This window comes from Sapajus apella, unplaced genomic scaffold, assembly GCF_009761245.1.
Source record: "Sapajus apella isolate SASKATOON/1434 unplaced genomic scaffold, GSC_monkey_1.0 scaffold136, whole genome shotgun sequence".
Classification (NCBI taxonomy): domain Eukaryota; kingdom Metazoa; phylum Chordata; class Mammalia; order Primates; family Cebidae; genus Sapajus; species Sapajus apella.
Window position 1 is genome coordinate 3,158,196 of NW_022437076.1, and position 25,372 is coordinate 3,183,567.

Here is a 25,372-nt window from a genome sequence, read left to right on the forward strand (position 1 = left end):
GACCTCCAGGGATCCGCCCGTCTCAGCCTCCCAAGGTGCTGGGATTATAGGCGTGAGCCACCGTGCCGGCCAAGGCCTTCCTTCTTCTTGCCTCTGGGTGCAGCCAGCTGATTAGGAAGCCGAGCAAAATTAGCACCAATAAACAGGACTAGGAAAACCTGGGGCTACCCCCTGAGGGGAAGACAGTTCCTGCCTTCCGGAAGCCTGGCCCGGAGCTTGCCTTTCCATCACCTCCCTTCCCCAGCGCAGCTCCCAGTCCCCGCGTACCCAGCGTGGCGGACTCGGGAAGAGCTGCGCTGGAGACGGCTCTAGACCAAGTCCGGCCACTTGGCCGCTTCTGTAATCCTCTCCCAGGGCCCGCGGATGCGACCTTCCAGAAGTTCAACTTCCAGCAGGCGCATCTTCCCCACCAGGGGCTCTGGGAAGACGCATCTTCTAAAGTGTTCCGTGCTCCCCTGCAAGGACCTGTCGGCAGGTTCGGGGTGGGGGTAAAAGTACAGCCCCGAGCCCGAGCCTCTCCTGAGAGGAAAGAGGCTGGGCGGGAAGGGCGTCGGCGCGTGGGTGGGGAGGCCGGGGGTACCGCTGTCACTCTGCGTGCCTCTCGCAGGCCAGCTCGGCCCTCCCACCCCACCACGGAGTGTCGGCTTTCCCGGGGTCGGGCGTGGCCCCCGTCCCTCCCGTCTCGCTGGCGGGCGGGACCGGGTCAGGATCCGGACAGCTAGGCCTCCCCGGAAAGAAGGTGCCGCCGCTCGGCCCCGCGGAGGCATCTCGCGGGAGGAGAGCGCTGGAAGCTTTGGAAACGTCGGGAAGTACAAAAGGCTGGCGGTTCTAGGGGTGGGGGAGCCGGGGCCGCCGCGACTCGCTTCCTGGAGGAGGGACGGCCGCCCTCGGCCCCCGGGACCTATCTGCGCGGCCCGAGCTGCGTCCCTGGCCGACCCTCCCCGTGCGCCCCGCGTCACCCCGGGCCTACTCCGGGTCCCCGGGCGCGCAAGGCGCTGGATGCTGCGGGCCGGCTCGGTCCGGGGGCTCCTGGGGAGGCGGCTGGCGCGGGCTGCGACCGGTGGGCCGCAGCGGCCTCCGGGCGTAGAGGAAGAGCGCGGGGTCGGGCATGGGTTCGGCGTCGTCCAGGGCGCAGGCCCCGCGGTCCCAGGCGGCCCAGTCCCGGCCGGGGCCCTTGGCGGCGGCCTCGTGGGCGGCGGGCGGGCGGCGGGCCCGCGGTGCGCGGCGGCGAGGCCGGGGTTCGGCGGCAGCGGCGCCGCCGGGGCCCGGGCGCGGGGCCTGCAATCTCTGGCGCGCCGCGTGTAGCTGGCAGGAGAGGTAGGCGGCCGCCTCGGTGTGCTTCTGCAGCTCGGTGCCCAGCACGGTGGCGCGGTGGCTGCGGCGGCGCAGCTCCTCCAGGAAGCGGCGTTCCTCGGTGCGGAGGCTGCAGCGCAGCGCGGACACCAGCGCCTCGCGCTGCGCCACCTCCCGCCGCAGCTCCGCGTTGGCCGCGGCCCGCGCCTCCAGCTGCGACTCCAGGGCGCGGCACTTGCTCTCCAACTCCCGGGATGCCGCCTCTGGAACGGGGCAGAGGCCAGAGGTTACAGTCGCCGCCGGGATTGGAACAGAACCTGCACGGCTCAGCGCTCCGTGCAACAAAGCGCCCAGGCCCGGCGCGGGGGCTCACTCCTGGTATCCCAGCATTTGGGAGGCCGAGGTGGGCAGATCACTTGAGGTCAGGAGTTCGAGACCAGCTTGGTCAGCATGGCGCAACCGCGTCTCTACTAAAAGTACAACACTGAGGCCGGGCGCGGAGGCTCACGCCTGTAATCCCAGCATTTGGGGAGCTGAATTGGTCAGATCAGTTGAGATCAGGAGTTTGAGACCAGCCTGGCCAACATGGTGAAACCCCATTTCTACTGTAAATACAAAAGTTAGCCGGGCATTGTGGTGGGTGCCTGTAATCCCAACTACTCAGAGGCTGAGGCAGGAGGATCGCTTGCATCTAGGAGGCTGAGGTTGCAGTGAGCTGAGATCACGCCATTGCACTCCAGCCTGGGTGACAAAGCGAGACTCCCTCTCAAAAAACAAAAACAACCAAAACAAGCCCCACTCCTGCCCACGCCCTCCAGTTACTCGTCCCACCGAGCTCCCTCTCCTTGCCCACTGGGGCTGCAGTGGCCTTCCTCGTTCTGCCCTTGCACCTATCCTATCCTCTGCTTGGCTTCTCCTCTCATTCTTCAGGTTTCAGCTTAAGTGCAAACCCCTTCCTGGCCCTTTATGCATTCCACAGATAGTTCATGGACCCCTGACCGCGTGCAGTGTGTTAGGTATTGGAGGTAGGGCACATAATAAAACGGTCTCTGCGAAGCTTACAGCATAGTGGGAGAGGCATAGTAAATAATCACAAATAAATGTGAGCTTGCAACTGTGACATGTGGAAAGTCTGCTGTGACTGTAACTGGAGAATGTGACCTCGAGAGGGAAGTCTTCCCAGCAGAAGAGACTGGAGCTAAGATCTAAGTTATATATAGAGATAAACAGGAATTAAGTAGTGAAGACAGGAGAGAAGTGTGCTCCAGACAGAGGAAACAGCTTGTGTAAAAACGCAGTGGCAGGAAGACCTGGTGAGAGGAAGGGAATGAAGGAGGTGTGAGTGTGCGTGGGGAGTCCGTGCCCTTGTTTCCTCCATAGGGCATTTATCACCGTTGTTTTTTTTTTTTTGAGACAAAGTCTCCCTCTGTTGCCAGGCTGGAGTGCAGTGGCATAGCTCACTGCAGCCTCTACTTGAGCCTACAGGCTCAAGTAATCCTCCCACCTCAGCCTTCCCAGGAGCTTGGACCACAGGCATGCACGTTTTTTTTTTTGTACAGACGAGGCTTTGCCATGTTGCCTGGGCTGGTCTCGAACTCCTGGGTTCAGGCAATCCTCCTGCCTCAGCCTCCCAAAATGTTGGGATTACAGGTGTGAGTCATCTTGGTCGGGTGTGGTGGCTCACATCTGGAATCCCAGCACTTTGGGAGGCCAAGGCAGGTGGATCACGAGGTCAGGAGTTTGAGACCAGCCTGACCAACATGGTGAAACCTCATCTCTACTAAAAATACAAAAATTAGCCGGGCGTGGTGGCGCCTGTAACCCCAGCTACTCAGAAGGCTGAGGCAGGAGAATCACTTGAACCCAAGGCTGCAGTGAGCTAAGATCACACCACTGCACTCCAGCCTGGGCAACAGAATGAGACTCCGTTTCAAAAAAAAAAAAAAAAAAAAAAGGTGAGTCACTGCTCCCACCCACATTTGTAATTTTTTTGTTTATTGTTTGCCTTTGCCACGGCAGCAGCTTTCAATCCTGGATAGACATTGGAACTACCCAGAGAGCTTTAAAAAATGCTGTTTCCTGGGCACTACTAAATACCAATTGAATCAGCATCCCTGGAGTTGGACCTGGGAACTGGTGTTGCTTAGATCTTCCCAGGTTGAGGACCCCTGTCTCCTGACCAGGAGCTCTGTCTCAGCAGCACCATATCCTAGGACTTGAGACGTGTAAGTAGGGATGTAGACAGCTGAAAGGGGAAAAAGTGCCCTGGAAGTATGAAAATCACCAAGTGATAAGAGGACAAAGAAAGTTCTTAAGCCCAGTGGGTTGGCACACTCATCCCAGTGACTCAGGGGAGGGCTGAGCGGGGAGGATCTCTTGAGCCTAGAAGTACGAAGCTACAGTGAGCTGTGACTGCCACTGGACACTACAGCCTGGGCAACAGAGCAAGACCCTGTCTCTAAAATAAAAAAAGAGTTCTTCAAGCCCATTGAAAGATAAGATAGGCCAGCACAGTGGCTCACATCTGTAATCCTGGCACTTTGGGAGGCTGAGGCGGGCAAATTGCTTAACCTCAGGAGTTCAAGACCAACGTGGGTGACATGGTGAAACCCCATCTACAAAAAATCTGGGCGTGGTGGCAGGTGTCTGTAGAAACAGCTAATCTTGAGGTTGAGGCGAAAGGATCTCTTGAGCCCACCCAGGAGGTGGAGGTTGCAGTGAGCAGAGATGGTGCCACTACATGCCAGCCTGGGCGACAGAGTATGAGACCCTGTCTCAAAAAGAAAAAAGATAAAAACCAAGACATTGTGTCAGTGGCTTGAACCCAGGTGACCACAAAGACCCTTTCAGACAAAGGACAGTGAGTGGGGGATGAAAGAGGCTTTGTCACAGAACTGTCCTAGTGTCTGGGATGCGTGCTGCCTTCCATCAACCACCGGGGCAGAAGAGGTTGTCCTTTTATGGCGGAATTAGTCCAGGTCCATAAGTGTTTAGATGATCCCTAGCTGATCTTTAAGCATGAATACACAGAGCAATCTGTAGGGCTTCTAACATCATAAACTTCCAGCCTATAGCACTTCTCTATAAGCAACACGGCAATATGGAAGAGAATCTGTTCTTTTTTTTGAGACCGAGTTTCGCTCTTGTTGCCCAGGCTAGAGTGTAATGGGGTGATTTCAGCTCACCCCAACCTCTGCCTCCCGGGTTGAGGCAATTCTTTTGCCTCAGCCTCCCAAGCAGCTGGTATTACAGGCATGCACCACCGTGCCCAGCTAATTTTTTTTTTTTTTTTTTGAGACAGAGTCTCGCTCTATCGCCAGCCTGGAGTGCAGTGGCGTGATCCCGGCTCACTGCAACTTCCGTTTTCCAGTTTCAAGCAGTTCTCCTGCCTCAGCCTCCTGAGTAGCTGGGACTACAGGCACTCACCACCACGCCTGGCTAATATTTTGTACTTTTAGTAGAGATGGGGTTTCACCATGTTGGCAAGGATGGTCTTGAACTCCCGACCTCAGGTGATCCGCCCGTCTTGGCCTCCAAAGTGCTTGGATTACAGGTGTGAGCCACCATGCCCGGCCGGTCTCGATCTCTTGACCTTGTGATCCACCCGCCTCGGCCTCCCAAAGTGCTGGGATTACAGGAGGCTAATTTTTTATATGTACTCAGTCCTGGTTCTGAGCTCTTATAATCTGATGGTAAAGATCTTAACAATGCAGTTTAAAAAAAATTGTGGGGAAAAAGACATGACAAGATTTAGCATCCTAACCATTTGTAGGAGTACCATTCGGTACCGTTAGGTATATACATGTTGGTGTACAACAGATCTTTAGAACTTTCTCATCTTGCAAAACTAAAAATCGATATTCATTGACCCCCCAACCCCCCAATTTTACGGGTGAAGTAATACTCCATAAACAAATATTTTAGTGGAATTTCTTTTTTTGAGACAGTCTCGCTCTGTTGCCCAGCCTGGAGTGAAGTGGCTCAATCTTGGCTCACTGCAACCTCTGCCTCCTGGGTTCAAGTGATTCTCCTGCCTCAGCCTCCTGAGTAGCTGGGCTTACAGACGCGCACCACCACACCCAGCTGATTTGTGTATTTTTAGTACAGACAGGGTTTCACCATGTTGGCCAGTCTGGTCTTGAACTCTTGACCTCAGGTGATCCACCTGCCTCGACCTCCCAAAGTGCTGGGATAACAGGCGTGAGTCACCGCGCCTGACTTTAGTGGAATTTCTAAGACAGCAAGAAGTTTTGTAAAATGCAGGATTTACTAGTGTGTGTGTGTTTCATTTCCTGTAAGTTCCTTGAAGTCAAGGAGCCCATCCTGACATGCATCTTGGCCTCAGCCTGCAATCACTCAGATGAGTGCGCCTTGACACTGACCATGTGATCCCTTGTGCAAGGATGGGAAGGACTGGGGAGGTGAGTCACATTACCATCTCCTTCCTGCTTTCCTTTCCTCACTTTGGACAGAGACATGGATACAGGGCAATGTGTGTGGTGGTGTACGTTGTTCACTGCACAGGGGCATCCCCAAGGTCATCCACTGGGCAAGTGTGGCTGACACCCTGCACTCTGCTCACCGGCCAAGAAGTGACTGTTCCCAAGTCTAGGCTGGTGACAGAGAAGGCTTGGGTCTTACTAAGGGCTGGGGAAACTCCAGCTGTGGGCCCCATGACCCTTCCCCACCAGTAGTCCCTCTCTTACCTTGCTGGTGAGATTGGACCTCTCTCATTTCCAGGTCATGCGTCAGTTCTAGGGGGAAAGAAAAGAAAAGGCAGTTTGTGTGTGTGAGAGAGAGAGATCATGGAATCACAGCTCAGTAAGAGCGGCAATAAGGATCCTTAGAAACCACCCCCATACTATTTTACTGCAGCCTTGCAAGGGGAAGAGATGAAGAGGTGTGTCCAGGATGCAGCCAGAACCTGGCCAGCTGGATTCTAAGCTCAGAAATCTTCCCAGCTCAAGCTTTGAGCCTGGGTTTGGAGTTTAGTTCACCCCTCCTGGGACTCAGGAGGCTGGCTTGTTTTGGGGCTGGGGGAGTATCTACTCTTCCTGGGGTGATATGCCACCTAATGAAAGCAGTCCTGAGGCCGGGCGCAGTGGCTCAAGCCTGTAATCCCAGCACTTTGGGAGGCCGAGGTGGGTGGATCACGAGGTCAGGAGATCGAGACCGTCCTGGTCAACATGGTGAAACCCCGTCTCTACTAAAAATACAAAAAAAAACATTAGCTGGGCATGGTGGTGCGTGCCTGTAATCCCAGCTACTGAGGAGGCTGAGGCAGGAGAATTGCCTGAACCCAGGAGGCGGAGGTTGCGGTGAGCCGAGATCGCGCCATTGCACTCCAGCCTGGGTAACAAGAGTGAAACTCCGTCTCAAAAAAAAAAAATGAAAGCAGTCCTGGAAGACCCTTGCTGTGCAGGGCTTTGACCCTTTCGTGTTTAGCTGATGGCTGCTGGAGTGTCCTGAACTACTTGGTGGCACTGAGGCAGGCTCAGGGCAGTGGCTACTTACCAGTCTGGACACTTGTTTCTCACTGTTTTTTTTTTTTGAGACGGGGGTCTCGCTCTGTTGCCCAGGCTGGAGTGCAGTGGCGTGATCTCGGCCCATTGCAACCTCTGCCTCCCAAATTCAAGCAATTCTCCTGCCTCAGCCTCTCGAGTAGCTGGGACTACAGGCTTCCGCCACCACGCCTGGCTAATTTTTGGTATTTTTAGTAGAGACGGACGGGGTTTCACCATGTTAGCCAGGATGGTCTCGATCTCTTGACCTTGTGATCTGCCCGCCTCGGCCTCCCAAAGTGCTGGCATGACAGGCATGAGCCACCGCACGTGGCTGCTTTTCACTGTTTTGACAGCTGCTACAGTTGAGCCTGTGTTATTATCTGAACATCAGCACTGCCCCCTCCCAAGCCCCAGTTCTATTGTATGCCCCCCAGCAGGGAGAGGGGCTTCAAGGAGGACCGTGCTGCCTTAGTGGTGGAGGCTTGGCATTGACAGGGTGGGGCGGGCAGCCTAGGAGCCACTCGAGGGCAATGGTGCAGGGGCAGTTTCCTCCAGGGTGCTGCAGCCTAGCCACCACCCCTCTGCCTGCCTGTCCCCCCAGTTTCCATTCCTTAGTGCCCTCCAAGCCCCATCTCTCAGCCCAGGTGAGTTTGATAACTTTTCCAGCCCCACCCCCACTCCCGCAACTCCAGCAGGGCTCAAGAGCTGGTACAAGGGCAGAAGGCGGGCAGAGCCACAGCTGCCGGTGATGCAGGCCTACTCAGGGCACCTGTGTACACCTGCAGGCACACAGTCTGGTGCCCAAGGGGAGAAGGTGTGAAGCTGGGGTCGGGTAAGGAAGGCAGCACATCTCTGGGATCAGCCCAGCAGCACCGTCAGGGACTGGCCTGTGACCCTTCTGCCCGCCCCTCCTCACTGCCCTCACTGGGCTCTTCCAGAGCTTTGCCAGAGGTGCCTTCTCTGGGGAGGCCAGTTGTTGCTGGGAGACAGACAGCTGGGATGCCTGAGCCTTCTGCTGTGACCAGAGTCTGAACCTGCTCCCTGGAGCCCCTGTGAGGGCTCCAATACCTCTCTCCAGGGCTTCCTGGGGCCAACTCAGCCCCTCCTCCAAGGCCTTGTGATGTAGCCCAAGGGGCCCTGAACTGGGTTCAGGGATTTGGGGATGGGGATGCCTTGGCTCTCCCATGAACTAACTCCCTGTGGGTGGTTTCTCTTCAGTCCTTAAACCCGGGACTTGGGGGTAGGGAGATAAAAGTCCCAGCTGGGCTGTAGATGAGCATGCGGTGAGGTCACATATGCTGTATGACCTTTGCCAGTAACAGCACCTCTCTGAGCCTCAGTTTTCTCATCTGGAAAATGGGGGCATAATAGCATCTCCTCTCTAAGGAGCTGTCACCAGGATTAAATGAGAAAAAAAATAAAAGTGAGCTCAGCCCAGGGCTAAGCGGGTGCTGAACAAGGGTGGGGAGTTCTTGTCATCATCCACGCTGCTTCGCCCCCCAGAACACACCAACCTCTCCAGCTCTTCGTTCTGAGGCCTCGCCCACCCTCGGCCAGCTCCCTCGGCAGCCTGTCCCCCTCCCAACGCCCTCCCAGATCTGGGTCCCTCTGTAATCTCCTTTCCCTTATCTTCCCTCTTCTCATCAGCTCCTCCTTGGGGGAAAGGCCTTATTCAGCCATTTCAGCCCCGAGAATGGCTGCTGTAGCCCAGCCTGGTTATTTTTATCCCCTTAATCAATAACCGAGAGGTGGTGGGGTATGGAAGCTCACGCCTGTAATCCCAGCACTTTGGCAGGCCAAGGCAGGCAGATCATCAGAGGTCAGGAGTTCAAGACCATCCTGGCCAACATGGTGAAAGCTTGTCTCTGCTATAAGTACAGAAATTAGCAGGGGCGTGGTGGTGAGCGCCTGTAGTCCCAGCTACTTGGGAGGCTGAGGCAGGAGAATGGCTTGAACCTGGAAGGCGGAGGCTGCAGTGAGCTGAGATTGTGCCACTGCACTCCAGCCTGGGTGACAGAGCGACACTCCATCTCAAAAATAAAAAATAGTAATAAAGAAACCGAGGTTTCAGGCCCATAGCCATGTGAGAAGGGCAGTGGGGGTGAGGGCACTCTGTTCCTGCTGGCTTCACACTTGGGGATCTGGCCTGGGTCCTGACAGGAGGGACCATCAGTTCTCAGAATTAGCAAAACAGAAACGAGAGGAACTGCTGTAGGGTCTTAGCATTTTCTCTTTTCTTTTTCTTTCTGTTTAAGATGGAGTCTCACTCTTGTTGCCCAGGCTGGAGTGCTGTGACGCAATCTTGGCTCAACGCAACCACTGTCTTCCAGGTTCAGGTGATTCTCCTACGTCAGCCTCCCAACGAGCTGAGATTACAGGCGCGTGCCACCATGCCTGGCTAATTTTTGTATTTTTAGTAGAGATGGGGTTTCACCATATTGGCCAGACTGGTCTTGAACTCCTGACCTTGTGATCTGCCTGCCTCTGCCTCCTAAAGTGCTGGGATTACAGGTGCTTTCCTCTTATAATTTTGTTATTTCAGTGAAAAGGTGGCATCAGGCATGGGTGAGATACTTGGGTCACTGTTGTCCCCCAAGCTGGCCTCTGCTCCCATCCAGTCTTCAGGGGAGATGAGAATGTGTCTGTGGAGCCTGAGGAAGCTGTAATACCTGAGTCAGGACTACTGGCTTCTCATGTCACAGTGTGGGGAGTAAGCTGGGTCACTCAGATCCTTTGGGACTCAGTTTCCCTGGGCAGTGGGGAGCTCCCAGGAGCAGGTGCTGGAAGGGAGTTAGAAGTCTGAGCATCTTGGGGAAAAGACGTCCAGAAAGCTGCAGAGGCATGTAGGGCCGTGCGTCTGGAGCTGTGGGATCTAATTATCCCTTTGCCACTGACATGCTGGGCGGCTGTCTCTCTGGGCCTTGGTTTACCTAAGTAGGTACAATGAAGAGGCTGGGCCCTCCCAGCTGAGACAGTCTATGAGGCATTGGCTCCAAAGCCTGAATGTGGAGACAGCCTCAGGGAGCACTTGGGGCGGAGCCAAGCCTCTGAGAGCCCCAGGCAGCTGAGACCCCAGGCCCAAGAGCAGAGGCCAGGCCGGGATTTCACTCCGTCCTTAGTGCCTCCCCCCTGCTCCGCCCACAAATCTAGTCCGCAGGCAAGTCCTTTCTTTCAGCCCACCTCCCACCTACGGGTCCCCCCCTTTCCATCCCTCTTCATCTCTTCCCTGGACCATTCACCACCTCTGCCGGTCTCCCTACCTCCCTCTTCCACCAATTCAGCTTCCATACAACTGCCAGACTGAGCTGCTTTTTCTTTCTTTTTTTTCTTTGAGACAGAGTCTCACTCTGTAGCCCCGGCTGGAGTGCAGTAATGTGATCTCCGCTCACTCCAACCTACACCTCCCAGGTTCAAGTGATACTCCTGCCTCAGCCTTCTGAGTAGCTGGGATTACAGGTGTGCACCAGCACGCCTGGCTGATTTTTTGTATTTTTAGTAGTGATGGGGTTTTGCCATGTTGGCCAGGCTAGTCTTGAACTCTTGACCTCAGGTGATCCACCCACCTCAGCCTCCCAAAGTGCTGGGATTACAGGTATCAGCCACCACACCTGGCCCAGAATGAGTTTTTTTTTTTTTTTTTCTTTGAGACAGTCTTGCGCCTGCTCCGTCATCCAGGCTGGAGTGCAGTGGCCTGATCTCGGCTCACCACAACCTCCGCTTCCTGGGTTCAAGCAATTCTCTTGCCTCAGCCTCCTGAGTAGCTGGGATTATAGGCGCACGCCACCGCACCCAGCTGATTTTTGTGTTTTTAGTAGGGACGAGGTTTCACCATGTTGGCCAGGCTGGTCTCAAACTCCTGACCTCATATCTGCTCACCTCGGCCTCCCAAAGTGTTGGGATTACGGGCGTGAGCCACCGCACCTGGCCCAGACTGAGTTTCTTAATGCAGCATAATGCTATCAAGCAGCACTCAGCGGCTCAAAAAACCATCTGTGCCTCCCACTACCCAGGAGGACAAACTCCTTGGCGTTCATGGTATTGGTCAAGGTCTTCCACATTCTGGCTCCAGTTGGATTTTTTTTTTTTTTTTTTTTGGGCAAAGGCTCACCCTGTTGCCCAGGCTGGAGTGCAATGGCACAATCTTGGCTCACTACAACCTCTGCCTCCTGGGTTCAAGCAATTCTCCCGTCTCAGCCTCCCGAGTAGCTGGGACTACAGGCACCTGCCACTGCGCCCAGGTAATTTTTTGTATTTTTGGTAGAGATGGGGTTTCACCATATTGGTCAGGCTGGTCTCAAACTCCTGACTTCAGGTGATTCACCCACCTTGGCCTCTCAAAGTGCTGAGATGACAGGTGTAAGCTGCTGCATCCAGCCTCCAGCTGGATTTCTTATTGGTCTCCTTTAAGTGCTGCTTTATCCATCAACTAGAACTTTCCATGAGCTTCTGGCTTCCCAGCTTCTGGCCTTTGCCGTGCTCTTCCCTTCATCTGGAATGCTCTCTCCACTCCCCTTCCCCTGTGGTGTCTCGGCATGTCCACATGTTACGTAGCCTCCAGGAGCTGAAGCACCGCTCCCCTGGGGAGCCTCAGAGGCTGGGTCTCCTCCCGCGCCTGCTCCTTAGGCTGGATGTGCTCCTGCCCATGAGCTCCTGCTTGATTTCTGCTCTCCCTCCATATCACCAGTTGGCCTGTGTGTCTCCCCAGCTAGACCCAGAGCTGGGAGTTGCCTGGTGAACAGTGACTCTCGGAAAGGATGGGAACCTCCGGGAATGGGTTCCCAGGAGTCCTCCACCACCTAACCAGAGCGCTTTGCCCTGAAACTGTCAGGTGTTCCTAGAACTTCTCTGTCTGTCTCACCTCCCCAAGTCTCAGCTTCCTTATTCAAAAAAAGGGGCAGCAGAATTGGTGCAGTGTGAGGCTCACAGGGGCCGCTGGTGGGCACACCCCAGAAACTGTGGCTGTGAAACTGTGGCTGTGTTGGCCGGGTGCGGTGGCTCACGCCTGTAATCCCAGCACTTTGGGAGGCTGAGGCAGGTGGATCATGAGGCCGGGAGTTCGAGACCAGCCTGGCCAATATGGTGAAACCCAACTCTACTAAAAATACAAAAATTAGCAGGCATGGTGGCGCATGCCTGTAATCGCAGCTACTTAGGAGGTGCAGGCAGGAGAATTGCTTGAACCTGGGAGGGCATAGATGAGATCCAGCCACTGCACTCCAGCCTGGGCAACAGAGCAAGACTCTGTCTCAAAAAAAAAAAAAAGAAAAAAAAGAAAGAAACCAGTGGCTGTGATAATGACAATGACCAGTGACCCTCTCCCACCCGCCTGGCCGTCTCTCCTGGCCTCACCTGAGCAGCGTTTCTGCAGCCTCAGGATCTCCAGGTGCAGGTCTCGCAGCAGGGCCATCTGCTCCTTTTTCAGGAAGCTGATGTGGCGTTGCACGCTCTGGATCTGATGCTGCAGGGACACGGTATCCATGGCAGCCCAGGCCTGGCCCCACCTAGGGAGGATGACAAGGTGAATCCACCTCTTCCGAGCCCATGTGCACTGCCCCACCCTCAGCTCCTTCACCATCTCCTCCGCTCTGGGTCCTGTTGCCACCAGGAAGATGATTCCACCACCACTGTTACTGCCCCGCTGTTTCCTTATTCAGCCTTCATGAAGAAGCAGGGTGTAGGCAGGAAAGCATCGTTATTCCCATTTCACAGATGGAGACCCAGAGGCCCAGGAGGCAATGGTTTCATTCTCCTGCTCCCATGTAACTTTTATTTTTTTCGAGATGGAGCTTTGCTCTGTTGCCCAGGCTGGAGTGCAGTGGCACGATCTTGGCTCACTGCAACCTCAGCCTCCCAGGTAGCAAGGATTACAGGCGCCTGCCACCATGCCTGGTTAATTTTTGTATTTTAGGGTTTCACCATGTTGGCCAGGCTGGTCTCGAACTCCTGACCTTAGGTGATCCACCTGCCTCGGCCTCCCAAAGTGCTGAGATTAAGAGGTGAGCCACTGCACCCGGCCCCGTGTAACTTTAGCCTCTTCTACTTCTCTCTCTCTCTCTTTTTTAAATAGAGATGGGTTTCACTATCTTGGCCAGGCTGGTCTCGAACTCCTGACCTTGTAATCCACCTGCCTCAGCCTCCCAAAGTGCTGGGATTACAGGTGTGAGCCACCGCGTCCAGACAGCCTCTTCTACTTCTCAAACAGGAAAACAAATGGAGTGGCAAAGTGAATAAAGAAAGAAAGAAAACATGGGTTCTAGCCTGCTTCTCCTGCCCTCGCAGTGTGACCTGGGTGAGTCCTCTCCCTCTATGGGCTCTGGGTTTTCTCATGGGTAAAATGAGGGAGTTGTGGAGTGAGTGACCCCCAGTCTCTTCCAGCTCTGACGTCCCACAAGTATCTCAGCCCAAGGGCTACATGGCTATTCTGAGGATAATTCTCCCTTAGTTCAACCTCAACTCAACGACAGTCCAGGGCTCTGGGCGCCTCCAAGTCACAGTGGAAGAAGATGTGAATGTTTCACTAACAGTGACTCTGGGCTGAAGGCAGGTGGTGGAGTCCCTTTTAAAAAGAGAAAGGCTAAGAGTGGTGGCTCATGCCTGTCATTCCAGCACTTTGGGTGGCTGAGTCGGGGTTGGGGGGGATCACCTGAGGTCAGGAGTTCCAGACCAGCCTGGCCAACTTGGTGAAACCCCATCTCTCCCAACAATACAAAAAATTAGCCTAGCATGGTGGTAGGCTCCTGTAATCCCAGCTACTTGGGAGTTTGAGGCAGGAGAAGTGCTTCAACCTGGGAGGCGCAGGTTGCAGTGAGCTGAGACCATGCCATTGCACTCCAGCCTGGAAGGCAGAGTGAGACTCCATCTCTAAATAAATAAACAGATAAAATAAAAGAGAAACAGGCCAGACACTGGCTCACAGCTGTAATCCCAGCACTTTTGGAGCCCAAGGCAGGCAGATCACTTGAGTTCAAGAGTTCGAGACCAGCCTGGCCAACGTGGCGAAACCCCATCTCTACTAAAAATACAAAAAATTAGCTGGGCATGGTGGGGCATATGCCTGTAATCCCAGCTACTTGGGAGGCTGAGGCACAAGGATTGCTTGAACCTGGGAAGTGGAGGTTGCAATGAGCCAAGATCATGCCCCTACACTGCAGCCTGGGCAACAGAGAGCAAGGCTCCGTCTCAAAAATAAATAAATAAATAAAATTTTAAAAAGGAATAGGAGAGGGGGAAAGAGACCCATGCAGTGACTCCCATCGTGGAAACTTGAGTTGTTGTGATGGATGGGGAGGCGTGTGTCCCTGAATCCTAATGATGGCTTGGCTCTCCAGCTCTTCAGGCCCCGCCCCCTTCCCAAGACTCTCTTCTGTGATAATCAGCATCTTGGACAAGCAGCGGCAGACAGCAAACACTGGGGCCCAGGACTACGAGCTTCTGCTTTCTCAGCCAAGGACTCCCTAAGCTTTGCCTTTACCTTTGAGGAAAATGCCTTCACCTGCCCCTGGAATGTCCTGGGCAGTGGGAGAGACAGGCCAGTAAGATGAATAATTCTCTTCACCAAATGGTCCCCTCCAGACTAGCTTCCCTGTAAGACTTGGAAAATCCAGATTTTCATTTGTGGGGTCACATAAAGCAGGTCCCCCTGAGACCTCCCATCCTCGGGACACTCCTCTCTGGGCCCCTTTCTCTGGTACTCCCCTGAGCCCCCCAATCCAGCCAAATAGGCCTTTCATTTCAACAAGGGGTGGCCCTTTGGCCTTTGGGGATCGCTGGCTACATTTGCTGACTGTCTGCTATGTTCAGGGATCATTATACACATGATCTTCCTTCTGTCAACCAAGCTTCAGTAGGTATTATCACCCCACTTCACAAAAAAATACTTTTTCTTGGGCCGGGCGCGGTGGCTCAAGCCTGTAATCCCAGCACTTTGGGAGGCCAAGGCGGGGGGATCACGAGGTCAAGAGATCGAGACCATCCTGGTCAACATGGTGAAACCCCGTCTCTACTAAAAATACAAAAAATTAGCTGGGCATGGTGGCATGTGCCTGTAATCCCAGCTACTCGGGAGGCTGAGGCAGGAGAATTGCCTGAACCCAGGAGGCGGAGGCTGCGGTAAGCCGAGATCGCGCCATTGCACTCCAGCCTGGGTAACATGAGTGAAACTCTGTCTCAAAAAAAAAAAAAAAAAAAAAACTTTTTCTTTTTGGGACAGAATCTCACTCTGTTGCCCAGGCTGGAGTGCAGTGGTGTGATCTCGGCTCACTGCAACCTCCGCCTCCTGGGTTTAAGCGATTCTTCTGCCTCAGGCTCTGGAGTAGCTGGAAATACAGGTGTGTGCCACCACACCCAGCTAATTTTTTGTATTTTTAGTAGAGACAGGGTTTCACTGTGTTAGGATGGTCTTGATCTCCTGACCTTGTGATCCGCCTGCCTCAGCCTCCCAAAGTGCTGGGATTTACAGGCATGAGCCACCGCACCCGGCCAAAAAAAGACTCTTGTGCCGCTTCACACGCTTAGTAAGTGGTGGCAGAGTCAATTCTCCAACCAAGTCCAGAAAAGGTTCCCAATATTTACACTGATATTTACACTGGGAAGAGTCCTAGGTTTGACTCTGTCACCCAGGCTGGAGTACAGTGAGGCGATCTGCAACCTCAAACTCCTGGGCTCTAGCAATCCTTCCACCCCAGCCTCCCAAGTAGATAAGGACTACAGGTGCACGCCACCACTCCTTGCTAATTTTTGATTTTTTTGTAGAGACAGGGTCTCACTATATTGCCCAGGCTGGTGTTCACCTCCTAGCCTCAAGCAATCCTCCCACCTTGGTCTCCCAAAATGCTGGGATTACAGGCATGAGCCACTGCACCCAGCTAATTTGTGGCTGTTTCAGTTACCTGCTGTGTGACTTTTGGGAAGATAATTGACCTCTCTGAGCTATTTTCCCCCTGTAATAAAGATGGGGCTGCAAATCCTACAGTCCTAGGATAGTTGTAAGGATTAAATGAGATAACAAATGTAAGGCTGGGCGAGGTGGCTCACGTCTGTAATCCCAACACTTTGGGAGGCTGGGGTGGGTAGATCACCTGAGGTCAGGAGTTTGAGACCTGGCTGACCAATATGGTGAAACCCTGTCTCAGCCGGTCGCAGTGGCTCACACCTGTAATCCCAGCGCTTTGGGAGGCTGAGGCGGGTGGATCGCCTGAGGTTGGGAGTTCAAGACTAGCCTGACCAACATGGAAAAATCCCATCTCTACTAAAAAGTACAAAATTAGCCGGGCGTGGTGGCGCATGCCTGTAATCCCAGCTATTCGGGAGGCTGAGGCAGGGGAATTGCTTGAATCTGGGAGGCAGAGGTTGCGGTGAGCCGAGATTGCGCCACTGCACTCTAGCCAGGGCAACAAGAGTAAAAAACTGTCTCAAAAAAAAAAAAAAAAAAAAAAAAAAAAAAAAAAAAAAAAAAAAAAAAGAGCCAGACTGCTGGTGCTTAGACATTGTAAGATTATAAATTTATGTTAAGTCACTATGTTTATGATAATTTGTTACACAGCAGTAAAAATCTAATACAGACTTGAAGGAGGGGTAGGAATTAAAGAATGAAAGGAAGAGCATTTGCAACAGGGAACAGCATCTGTGAAGGCACAGAGGTAGGAAAGAACTAAGTGATCATAAGGATAGCTGAGTTTACAGAAGGCTTACTGTGTGTCAAACTTTCTGCTAAGTGCTTCTGGTCTGTCTGAGGAACAGACATTGCCATGGTAGTTAGGGCTGAAATGAAAGGTATACAGGGAAGGAAAGTTATCAAGGGTGGGATCACGTGGCATCTTGTATGTCATGTTAAGAATTTTTAGGCTGGGCGCAGTGGCTCATGCCTGTAATCCCAGTACTTTGGGAGGCCAAGACAGGTGGATCACCTGAGATCAGGAGTTCGAGACCACCCTGGCCAACATGGTGAAACCCCATCTCTACTAAAAATACAAAAATTAGCCAGGCTTGAAGGCAGGTGCCTATAGTCCCAGCTACTCTGGAGGCTGAGGCAGGAGAATCCAGGTAGGCGGAGCTTGCAGTGAGCCAAGATCGTGCCATTGCACTCCAGCTTGGGCAACAGAGCAAGACTCTAACTCCAAAAAAAATATGTAATATTAAGTGAATTTAGAAGTTCTTAAAAGGGCCAGGCATGGTGGCTCACGCCTGTAATCCTAGCACTTTGGGAGGCTGAGGTGGGTGGATCACCTGAGGTCAGGAGTGCAAGACCAGCCTGGCCATCATGGTGAAACCCCATCTTTAAAAAAAAAAAAAGAAAAGAAGTTCTTAAAAGAATTCTAAGCAGTGGAAGAACATACTATGATTTGCATTTTTTTTTGAGACAGGGTCTCACTCTGTCCCCCAGGCTGGAATGCAGTGGCGCAATGATGGCTCATTGCAGCTCGAACTCCCAGGCTCAGGCTGAGACTCCACCTCAGTCCCCCAAGAAGCTGGGACCACAGGCTCATGTTACCATGTCCGGCTAAAAAAGACATGTGGGCACGGTGGCTCACACCTGTATTTCCAGCACTTTGGGAGGCCAAGGTGGGTGAATCATGAGGTCAGGAGATCTAGATCATCCTGGCCAACATGGTGAAACCCCATCTCTACTAAACTATAAAAAATTAGCCAGGTGTGGTGGTGTGCACCTGTGGTCCCAGCTACTCGGGAGGCTGAGGCAGGGGAATCGCTTGAACCTGGGAGGCAGAGGTTGCAGTGAGCTGAGATTGCACCACTGCACTCCAGCCTGGGCAACAGAGCCAGACTGTGTCTCAAAAACAAAAATATAAAAGATAAAATAAAAACAATAATATGCTGGTGCACAAGTCAGGAGAAACAGGTGAGCTGCGTGTGTGTGTAACTGTGTCTGTGTCGGGATTTGTGTGCTTGCAGATCTGTATGTGTGCCTGAGTGTGTGTGCCTCAGGGAGCACGTGTGAGTGTTTCTCGATCCTCTTGCTGCTGTGTCTGCTGTGCGAGGATCCATCCACCTGGAGGATGAAGGTGTGTGGGCCCATGCTTGGGACAAAGAAAAAACATCTGCTCCCAGCCACTGAGATGCAAACGCGTCTGAAGAGAAAAGGCCTTCCCACACAGCTCTGGAGACTGGACTCTGGCCACCGTGAGAGGCTCGGCCAAACAGCTGCTTCTGTGCTTTCCCAGAAACACTTGAGTATTTGCTTCCAACTAGGCAGGCTGCTTTTCTCAGGGCAGAAATTTGGGTCACAAACAATCTTGGCAAATATTCTTCCTTAGGCGTTATTGTTCTTTTGGGGGAGGGTGGGAGACAGCATGGGGAAGGGAACTAGTGACAACCAAAATCTCTCTCTTGTGGCTGGAGAGTTTCAGGCACTACTTCAGAAGGCCCAAGCCAGGAAAACAGATGTTCCCATCAGAAATGCAGTCCTGGAACATCTGGGCTTCAGACGCTCATGCCTGAGGAAGTGGCCTAAGCTAGTCACAGCAGCTGAAGGGCTGGTGCTATCGGCTCCATCTTTCCCCCACATCCAGCACTAGGCACCCAGCCTGAGTTAACATGCTCAGGGAAGAGGGTCACTGTCCTCTGTCCACTGTCCTGACCACATCAGGGACTGCATTGTTTCTGCTTCCCTCCTTCTGGTTCTCTGAGTTTTTTTTCCTGTTAATTTTCCCTTCTTTTTCTTTTTAGAGACGGGGTTTCATTGTGTTGGCCAGGCTGGTCTTGAACTCCTGACCTTAAGTGATCCGCCCGCCTTGGCCTCCCAAAGTGCAGGGATTACCGGTGTGAGCCACCGCACCTGGCCCTTTTTTTTTTTTTCTGAGATGGAGTCTTGCTCTGTTGCCCAGGCTGGAGTGCAGTGGCGCGATCTTGGCTCACTGCAACCTCCAACTCCCGGGTTCAAGCAGTTCTCCTGCCTCAGCCTCCCAATAGCTGGGATTACAGGTGCCCACCAAAATGCCCGGCTAATTTTTGTATTTTTTGTAGAGTCAGGGTTTCACCGTGTTGGCCAGGCTGGTCTCGAACTACTGACCTCCGGTGATATGCCCACCTTGGCCTCCCAAAGTGCTGGGATTACAGGTGTGAGCCACCATGCCTGGCCTAGTTCTTACAGCTCTTTGGGTTGAAAGAACCACACAAAGTACAGCATCATAGCCGGGTGTGGTGGTGCGTGCCTGTCGTCCCAGCTACTCGGGAGGCTGAGGCTGGAGGATCTCTTGAGCCCAGGAGTTCTGGGCTGTAGTGTGCTATGCCGATCGGGTGTCTGCACTAAGTTCGACATCAATATGGTGACCTCCTGGGAGCAGGGGACCACCAGGTTGCCTAAGGAGGGATGAACCGTCCCAGGTCGGAAGTGGAGCAGGTCAAAACTCCCGTGCTGATCAGTAGTGGGATCGCGCCTGTGAATAGCCACTGCACTCCAGCCTGGGCAACATAGCGAGACCCCGTCTCTTTTTAATAAAAAAAAAGTATAGAATCATAATGCTTAGGACCCACAGGACCTTCAAAATCATCTCAGTGGTTTTCAAGTTTTGCTACATAGACCTCCAGGACTCCACTAAGGGGTCTCAAAAGGACTGGGGGTAAAGGGCAGGGCCGGAGGCTTTGCCTTTTTACCCCTCCTTTGTATTATGAGCTTATGCATACATAGAAATTCATTGGAGGAAAGGCTTTTGCTCACCCACAGGTTTTTTCTTAATTATTATTTTTTTATTTTATTTTTTGAGACGGAGACTCGCTCTGTCACTTAGGCTGGCGTGCAGTGGCACGGTCTCAGCTCACTGCAACCCCTGCCTACTGGGCTCAAGCAATTCTGCTGCCTCAGCCTGCTGAGTAACTGGGACTTCAGGAGTCTGCCACCATGCCTGGCTAATTTTTGTATTTTTAGTAGACCAGGGGTTTTGCCATGTTGGCCAGGCTGGTCTTGAACTCCTGATCTCAAGTGATCCACCTGCCTCAGCCTCCCAAAGTGCTGGGATTACAGGTGTGAGCCACCACGCCCCCAAAACCTCTTTTTAGTCCAGTCATTCCTTGGGTATCTAAATCTCACCTTCCCCACACCCTTTTCATCTGCTCAAGGTCCCCTGGCCTCTGCTGCCTCTTTCCCTCAGGCAGAGGAGGTTGCTGGGAGAGGAACCAGACCCTGCACTTCCTATGACCTGCTTGCTCGGGGCTTGCACTGTCTGCCACCCCTCACTCACTGACTGATTCTCTTGTCCCAGGTTCAGCTTTTCCTAGTGTTTCTTTTCTGAAACCATTTATCAAGTCAACAAATATCTTTGTGCTGTTCTTAACAGTTAATACCCACGTTTTGTTAAAATTCTTTAAGTACGTATGTTTTCTTGTTTTAAGGAGAATGTTAGACTTATTTTTATTATTCTTATAGTCAGGGAAGGTATATTAGATAGGACAGTCATGGCAATAAGTGAACAAATAAATGAATCAGACCAGGCGCGGTGGCTCACGCCTGTAATCCCAACACTTTGGGAGGCCAAGGCAAGCTGATCACCTGAGGTCAGGAGTTCAAGACCAGCCTGGCCAACATGGGGAAACCCTGTCTCTACTACATATACAAAAATTAGCAGGGTGTGGTGGCACACGCCTGTAGTCCCAGCCACTCGGGAGGCTGAGGCAGGAGAATCACTTCAGCCCAGGAGCTGGAGATTGCAGTGAGCTGAGATTGCACCACAGCCCTCCAGCCTGGGTGACAAGAACAAAACTCTGTCTCAAAAAAAAAAAAAAAAAAGAATCAATATAAGCTTTATTTTTCTTAGTCATTATTCCTGTTCCTGGCCTGACTCAGAGGCCTGGGGCAGTAGGAGAGCAGGAAGGCAAGCAGCCTTTCTTGGACATGGCATGAATGCATAGGTAATAATACTTATAATAATAAGTAATTGGTACTGTTCTTAGCATTTTACATATATTAACTCACTTATCTTGGCAACAACCCCACGCTGAAGATTCTATTAATGTATCCACTTTATGGATGATGAGACAGGCTGAAGGGTAAAGGAGTTTGCTCAATATACACAACTACAGTGCCTGGCAACTAGAAGCACCCCACTGGGCGATCATCCTGGCATTGATGGCCTCTCACAAGACAATCCAAAGAGGAGAACATCAGCCTACATTTAGCAGTCTGTCTTTGCAGGCTAGTCTTCTCCTCTTTGGGATTCTACCTCTTGCTCTCATGACAGCCTTTTCCAGTAGCCCAGTAGCCAGGCATCCCCTCACTTACCATGTCCACCCTGTCTCTGCCTCTTGAAACCTGACCCATCCTTCAGGGCCTTGCTCTGGTGTCACCTTTACCATGAAGCCATCCCTGATCCCCCACCAAGCTGGAAAGACTCTCTCCCGCCTCTTTGTTCCCCATGCAGTTTGTTGGAATCTGGGTGGTGGCTAGCGCCACAGTCTGTCATATTATCACTTTTTGTTCTGTGTATGTGTGTGTGTGTGTGTGTGTGTGTGTGTGTGTGTGCACGCACATGTGCCTGCACGCACCTGGCTTCTGTGCTAAGCCATATGCTTCCTGAGGGCAAGGCTTTGTCTCTGGGAATCTCTTGCAAGGAACAGGCCCACAATGAATGTTGCTGAAACCAGGAGAATGGATTGAGTCTTGCTGGGAATCACCAGGCCAAGTAAATACACTGCTAAAAAATAAGTATGCTGCTCCCCAATCCCAAGTCCTTGGCTTTTCTGGGGATTTGAGTCTAGAGCAAGGATTCAGCCTTTGACAAATGACTAGGACTCTGTCTGCCAGGTAGGGCCGCTTGGCCAGTGCTGGTGTCACATCTCCCAGGACCTTGTGGTCCTCTCCACTCCAGAGCCCCTCCCCCCTTATCTCTCAACTCTGGCTGCCCCCTCCACTGAAGATCTCAGGAGCCCCACACCTTAGCAAAGCTGAGAATCCAGTCACCATACGGGAATGTGGTGTATGGGGAAGCTGGAGCCCCCCACCCCCTTCAGGCTTCATGTTCTGCCCTGATTATGCCTCCAATATGACTCCCAGGGAAGGCAGGGCTGGGGGGGGCATGTGGAGACTAAGGAGCACGGGGAAGAGAGGGAGCAGAGAGGAAGGCAAAGGCAGCAGAAAGAAAAGTGTGCGTGGTGGGAGGCGGCGGGGCTCGACCTCGGGCCTCTCTGGACGCCCGGCAGCGCCAGGCAGGGCCCGGGTCTGGTCGGTGGAGGACAACTTCTGCCAGCAGCCCGCCGCGAGTCAGCCCGCCTCCCGCGCGCTGCGGTGCCCAGCCCCGCGCCAGCCCTCCCCGGGGAGCTGGAGCCCGGCCGCGCTGCTCCCCCCGGGGCTGCACCGGCGCCCACACCCCCCACGCCCACCGACCGGCCTCCTCACCTTCGGGACCTGGGAGCCACCGGCCGGCGGGGCCCGGGGTCGGGGCCGGGCTGGGTGGGGGCGGCGCTCTTTTCCCCCGCGCTAGCTGCGCCCGGGGTTCCGCAGCGCCCGCCCTGGCTGCGGCGCCATCAGCTGCTGGGAGGCTGCGGGGCAGTCGGGCAGGGGCTCCGGGGGTTCGGGGGCGCCGAAGGGGGCCGGGGCGGGCTCGAGGCGTAAACACCCAGCAACGTGACCGGAACTGGCGAACGAGCTGGAGGGGTGCGGGGGGCGGGAGAGATGAAGGGGGAGGGGAGGGACCAGGGGCGGGCGGGGCGGGGCCGTGGGCGGGGCGGGGGGGAGGCCGGCGGCGCGCGGCCGGGGGAGGGGGAACCCCGGGAGCCCCGAGAGCCCCGGGACCCGGGCCAGAGGCCCCCGGCGGGCCGCTAGGCTCGCGGAGCTGGCTTTGGCTGCGCGCTGGAAGGGCGGCGACCTCGGGAGCCCGCTGGTGCCCGGGCGAGCAGGGGCGCGGCGGGGGATCAGCACCGCGGACAGCGCCCGGGCCGTCAGGCCGCGATCCGCTCCGCCCCTCCCGCCCTGGCGTAGGAAGGAGAGGCCGTGCCCGCGCCCGCGCAGGGAAGACTTGCGGCGAAGCGCGATCTGACCCGTGGGCTGGGAATCCGTCCCGTGTCCAGGCGGCGGCAAGGCCGCCCCAGACCTCTCACTAGCTGCGTGGCCTTGGGTGAGTCACATCACCTCTCTGGGCCCCAGTTGATAAGACGCCCTATTTCACCCTCTATGAGAGTCCCAGGATCAAAGGGAAGATCCTTTATGAACTCCAAAGTTCGGCCGGGCGCGGTGGCGCACGCCTGTAATCCCAGCACTGTGGGAGGCCGAGGCGGGTGAATCACCTGAAGTCAGGAGTTCAAGACCAGCCTGGGCAAAATGGTGAATCCCAGTCTTTACTAAAACTACAAAAATTAGCCGGGCGTGATGGTGGGTGCCTGAAATCCCAGCTACTGAGGAGGCTGAGGCAGGAGAATCACTTGAATCGGGGAGGCGGAGGTTGCAGTGAGCTCAGATCCACTGCACTCCAGCCTGGGCAACAAGAGCAAGACTGTGTTACAAACAAAAAAACTCCAAAGTTCAGAACGAGTGCAAGGCATTGCTGTTGATCCTTTTTCACCGCACACGGGAGGCTTCAGGAGTCCCACTGTGTCTGGCTAGCCTAACATCTTCCTCTTCCCTGGGTCTTGGTCTCATCTGTAAATGAGGATACTGATGGCATGTAGCTCATAAGATCTTTGGACTGTGTGAGGATTAAATGAATTCCTACATGTAAAGTGCTCAGAACAGCACTGCTGAGTGCTCGTTAGGCCTCTGTGCTCATGACAAGGGATGAGGTGGGATTGTGAGAGTGGCAGCTGGCTTAGAGACTCCTCTGGGTAACTCATTCCTGTCCCTGCCTGGAGGACTGGGGCGGATTCAGGCTAACAGGCTGCTGCCTGGCTTTTCCCACTCTATTGCTAACCCAATGATCCTTGCCCTTCCTCCCAGGCCAGATTTCCAGAGAAGCCCTCTACCTTCAGAACAGGGAGACCTGGCACCTGCCACAAAGGCCCTGGGAGACTTCAATGGCACCCTGCCTTTCTATGGGTCCTTTTCTTCCCCAATTTCCAAAGCTTAACTGGACTCAGGTGCCAACAAATAAAAAGCTGTAGCTTGCCGGACACGGTGGCTCACACCTGTAATCCCAGCACTTTGGGAGGCCTAGGCAAGTGAATCACGAGGTCAGGGGTTCAAGACCAGCCTGGCCAAGATGGTGAAACGCTGTTTCTACTAAGAACACAAACATTAGCCAGGCGCGGTGGCAGGCGCCTGTAATCCCAGCTACTTGGGAGGCTGAGGCAGGAGAATCACTTGGACCCGGGTGGCAGAGATTGCAGTGAGCCAAGATCATGGCACTGCACTCCAGCCTGTGGGATAGAGTGGGACTCCATCTCAAAAAAGAAAAGAAAAGACAAGACAAGAAAAGAAAAAGAGTTGCAGGAATGACCTGACAGACCATGGTCTTTGAATTTTGCTCGAAGGCCTCTCAAATCCCACCCAGCAGGAACTCTAGCTTCTAGCTGCACTGTGAGTGGCCCCTCTTCACCCTGTGAGGAAATTCTGGGGAGAGGAGCAGAAAGGCCAGCCTCATCACGCTTCCTGTCCCTTGTTGTCCATCCTAGAGGGGAGCATTCCTGGACTGTGCTCCCTGGACTTGCTTATCAGTATCTCCAGCAGCAGTGTGAGTTCTGACGAACCATCCATATTCCCTCAATTTCGGTAAGAATGATGAAAGGCATGTTTGTTGATGTTGTTTTTAGACAGAGTCTCACTCTCGCCCAGGCTGGAGTGTAGTGATGCCATCTCGGCTCACTGCAACCTCCGCTTCCCAGGTTCAAGCAATTCTGCCTCAGCTTCCCAAATAGCTGGGATTACAGGCACGTACCACCACACCCGGCTAGTTTTTTTATTTTTAGTTGAGATGGGGTTTCACCATGTTGGTCAGGCTGGTCTCAAACTCCTGACCTTGTGACGCACCTGCCTTGGGCTCCCAAAGTGCTGGGATTACAGGTGTGAGCCACCATGCCTGGCCTGTTTTGTATCTCCAAATGCACGTAGTATGAAGGAGGCTGACAACCTGGCCTCTGGCCCCAGCTGTGTTACTTACTACTTGGGTAATCCTGGGCAAATCTCAGCGTCTCAGAGATCCAGTTTTCTCTCAGTAAAATGGGAAGAGTAACAGCTATTCTGCCAACAGAATCCTTGTGAGGCTGTCTTAAGGTACAAGTGAAGGGGCTGGTAAAGTGCACATGGATAGAATTGTTATGACCAAGTCTCAAATGTTTTTCTCTTTGATCTGTGTTAGGATGAATCTTGGAATTCTGGCTTTTCTTTTTTTTCCTTCTTCTTTTTTTTTTTTCTTTTTTGAGATAGAGTCTTGCTCTGTTGCCAGGCTGGAGTGCAGTGGTGCGATCTCAGCTCACTGCAAGCTCCACCTCCCGGGTTCAAGTGATTCTTCTGCCTCAGCCTCCCAAGCAGCTGGGACTATAGGCTCATGCCACCACGCCTGGATAATTTTTGTATGTTTAGTAGAGATGGGGTGTCACAATATTGGCCAGGTTGATCTCGAAATCCTGACCTTGTGATCCACCCGCCTCGGCCTCCCAAAGTGCTGGGATTACAGACGTGAGCCACCATGCCCAAACTT

General features: G+C 53.6%; 1 protein-coding gene across 1 annotated transcript; it reads right to left on the reverse strand.

Annotated features, from left to right (window-relative positions):
• Positions 1–22,393, reverse strand: CCDC92B (coiled-coil domain containing 92B). Its single transcript, XM_032263388.1, has 4 exons — positions 22,141–22,393; positions 12,147–12,298; positions 6,000–6,047; positions 1–1,556 (listed from the first exon to the last, which is right to left on the reverse strand). Exons 2-4 carry the CDS (start codon positions 12,274–12,276, stop codon positions 967–969), a joined length of 768 nt encoding a protein of 255 aa, XP_032119279.1. The 5' UTR covers positions 12,277–12,298; positions 22,141–22,393; the 3' UTR covers positions 1–966.
• Between the last annotated feature and the right edge of the window lie 2,979 nt (positions 22,394–25,372).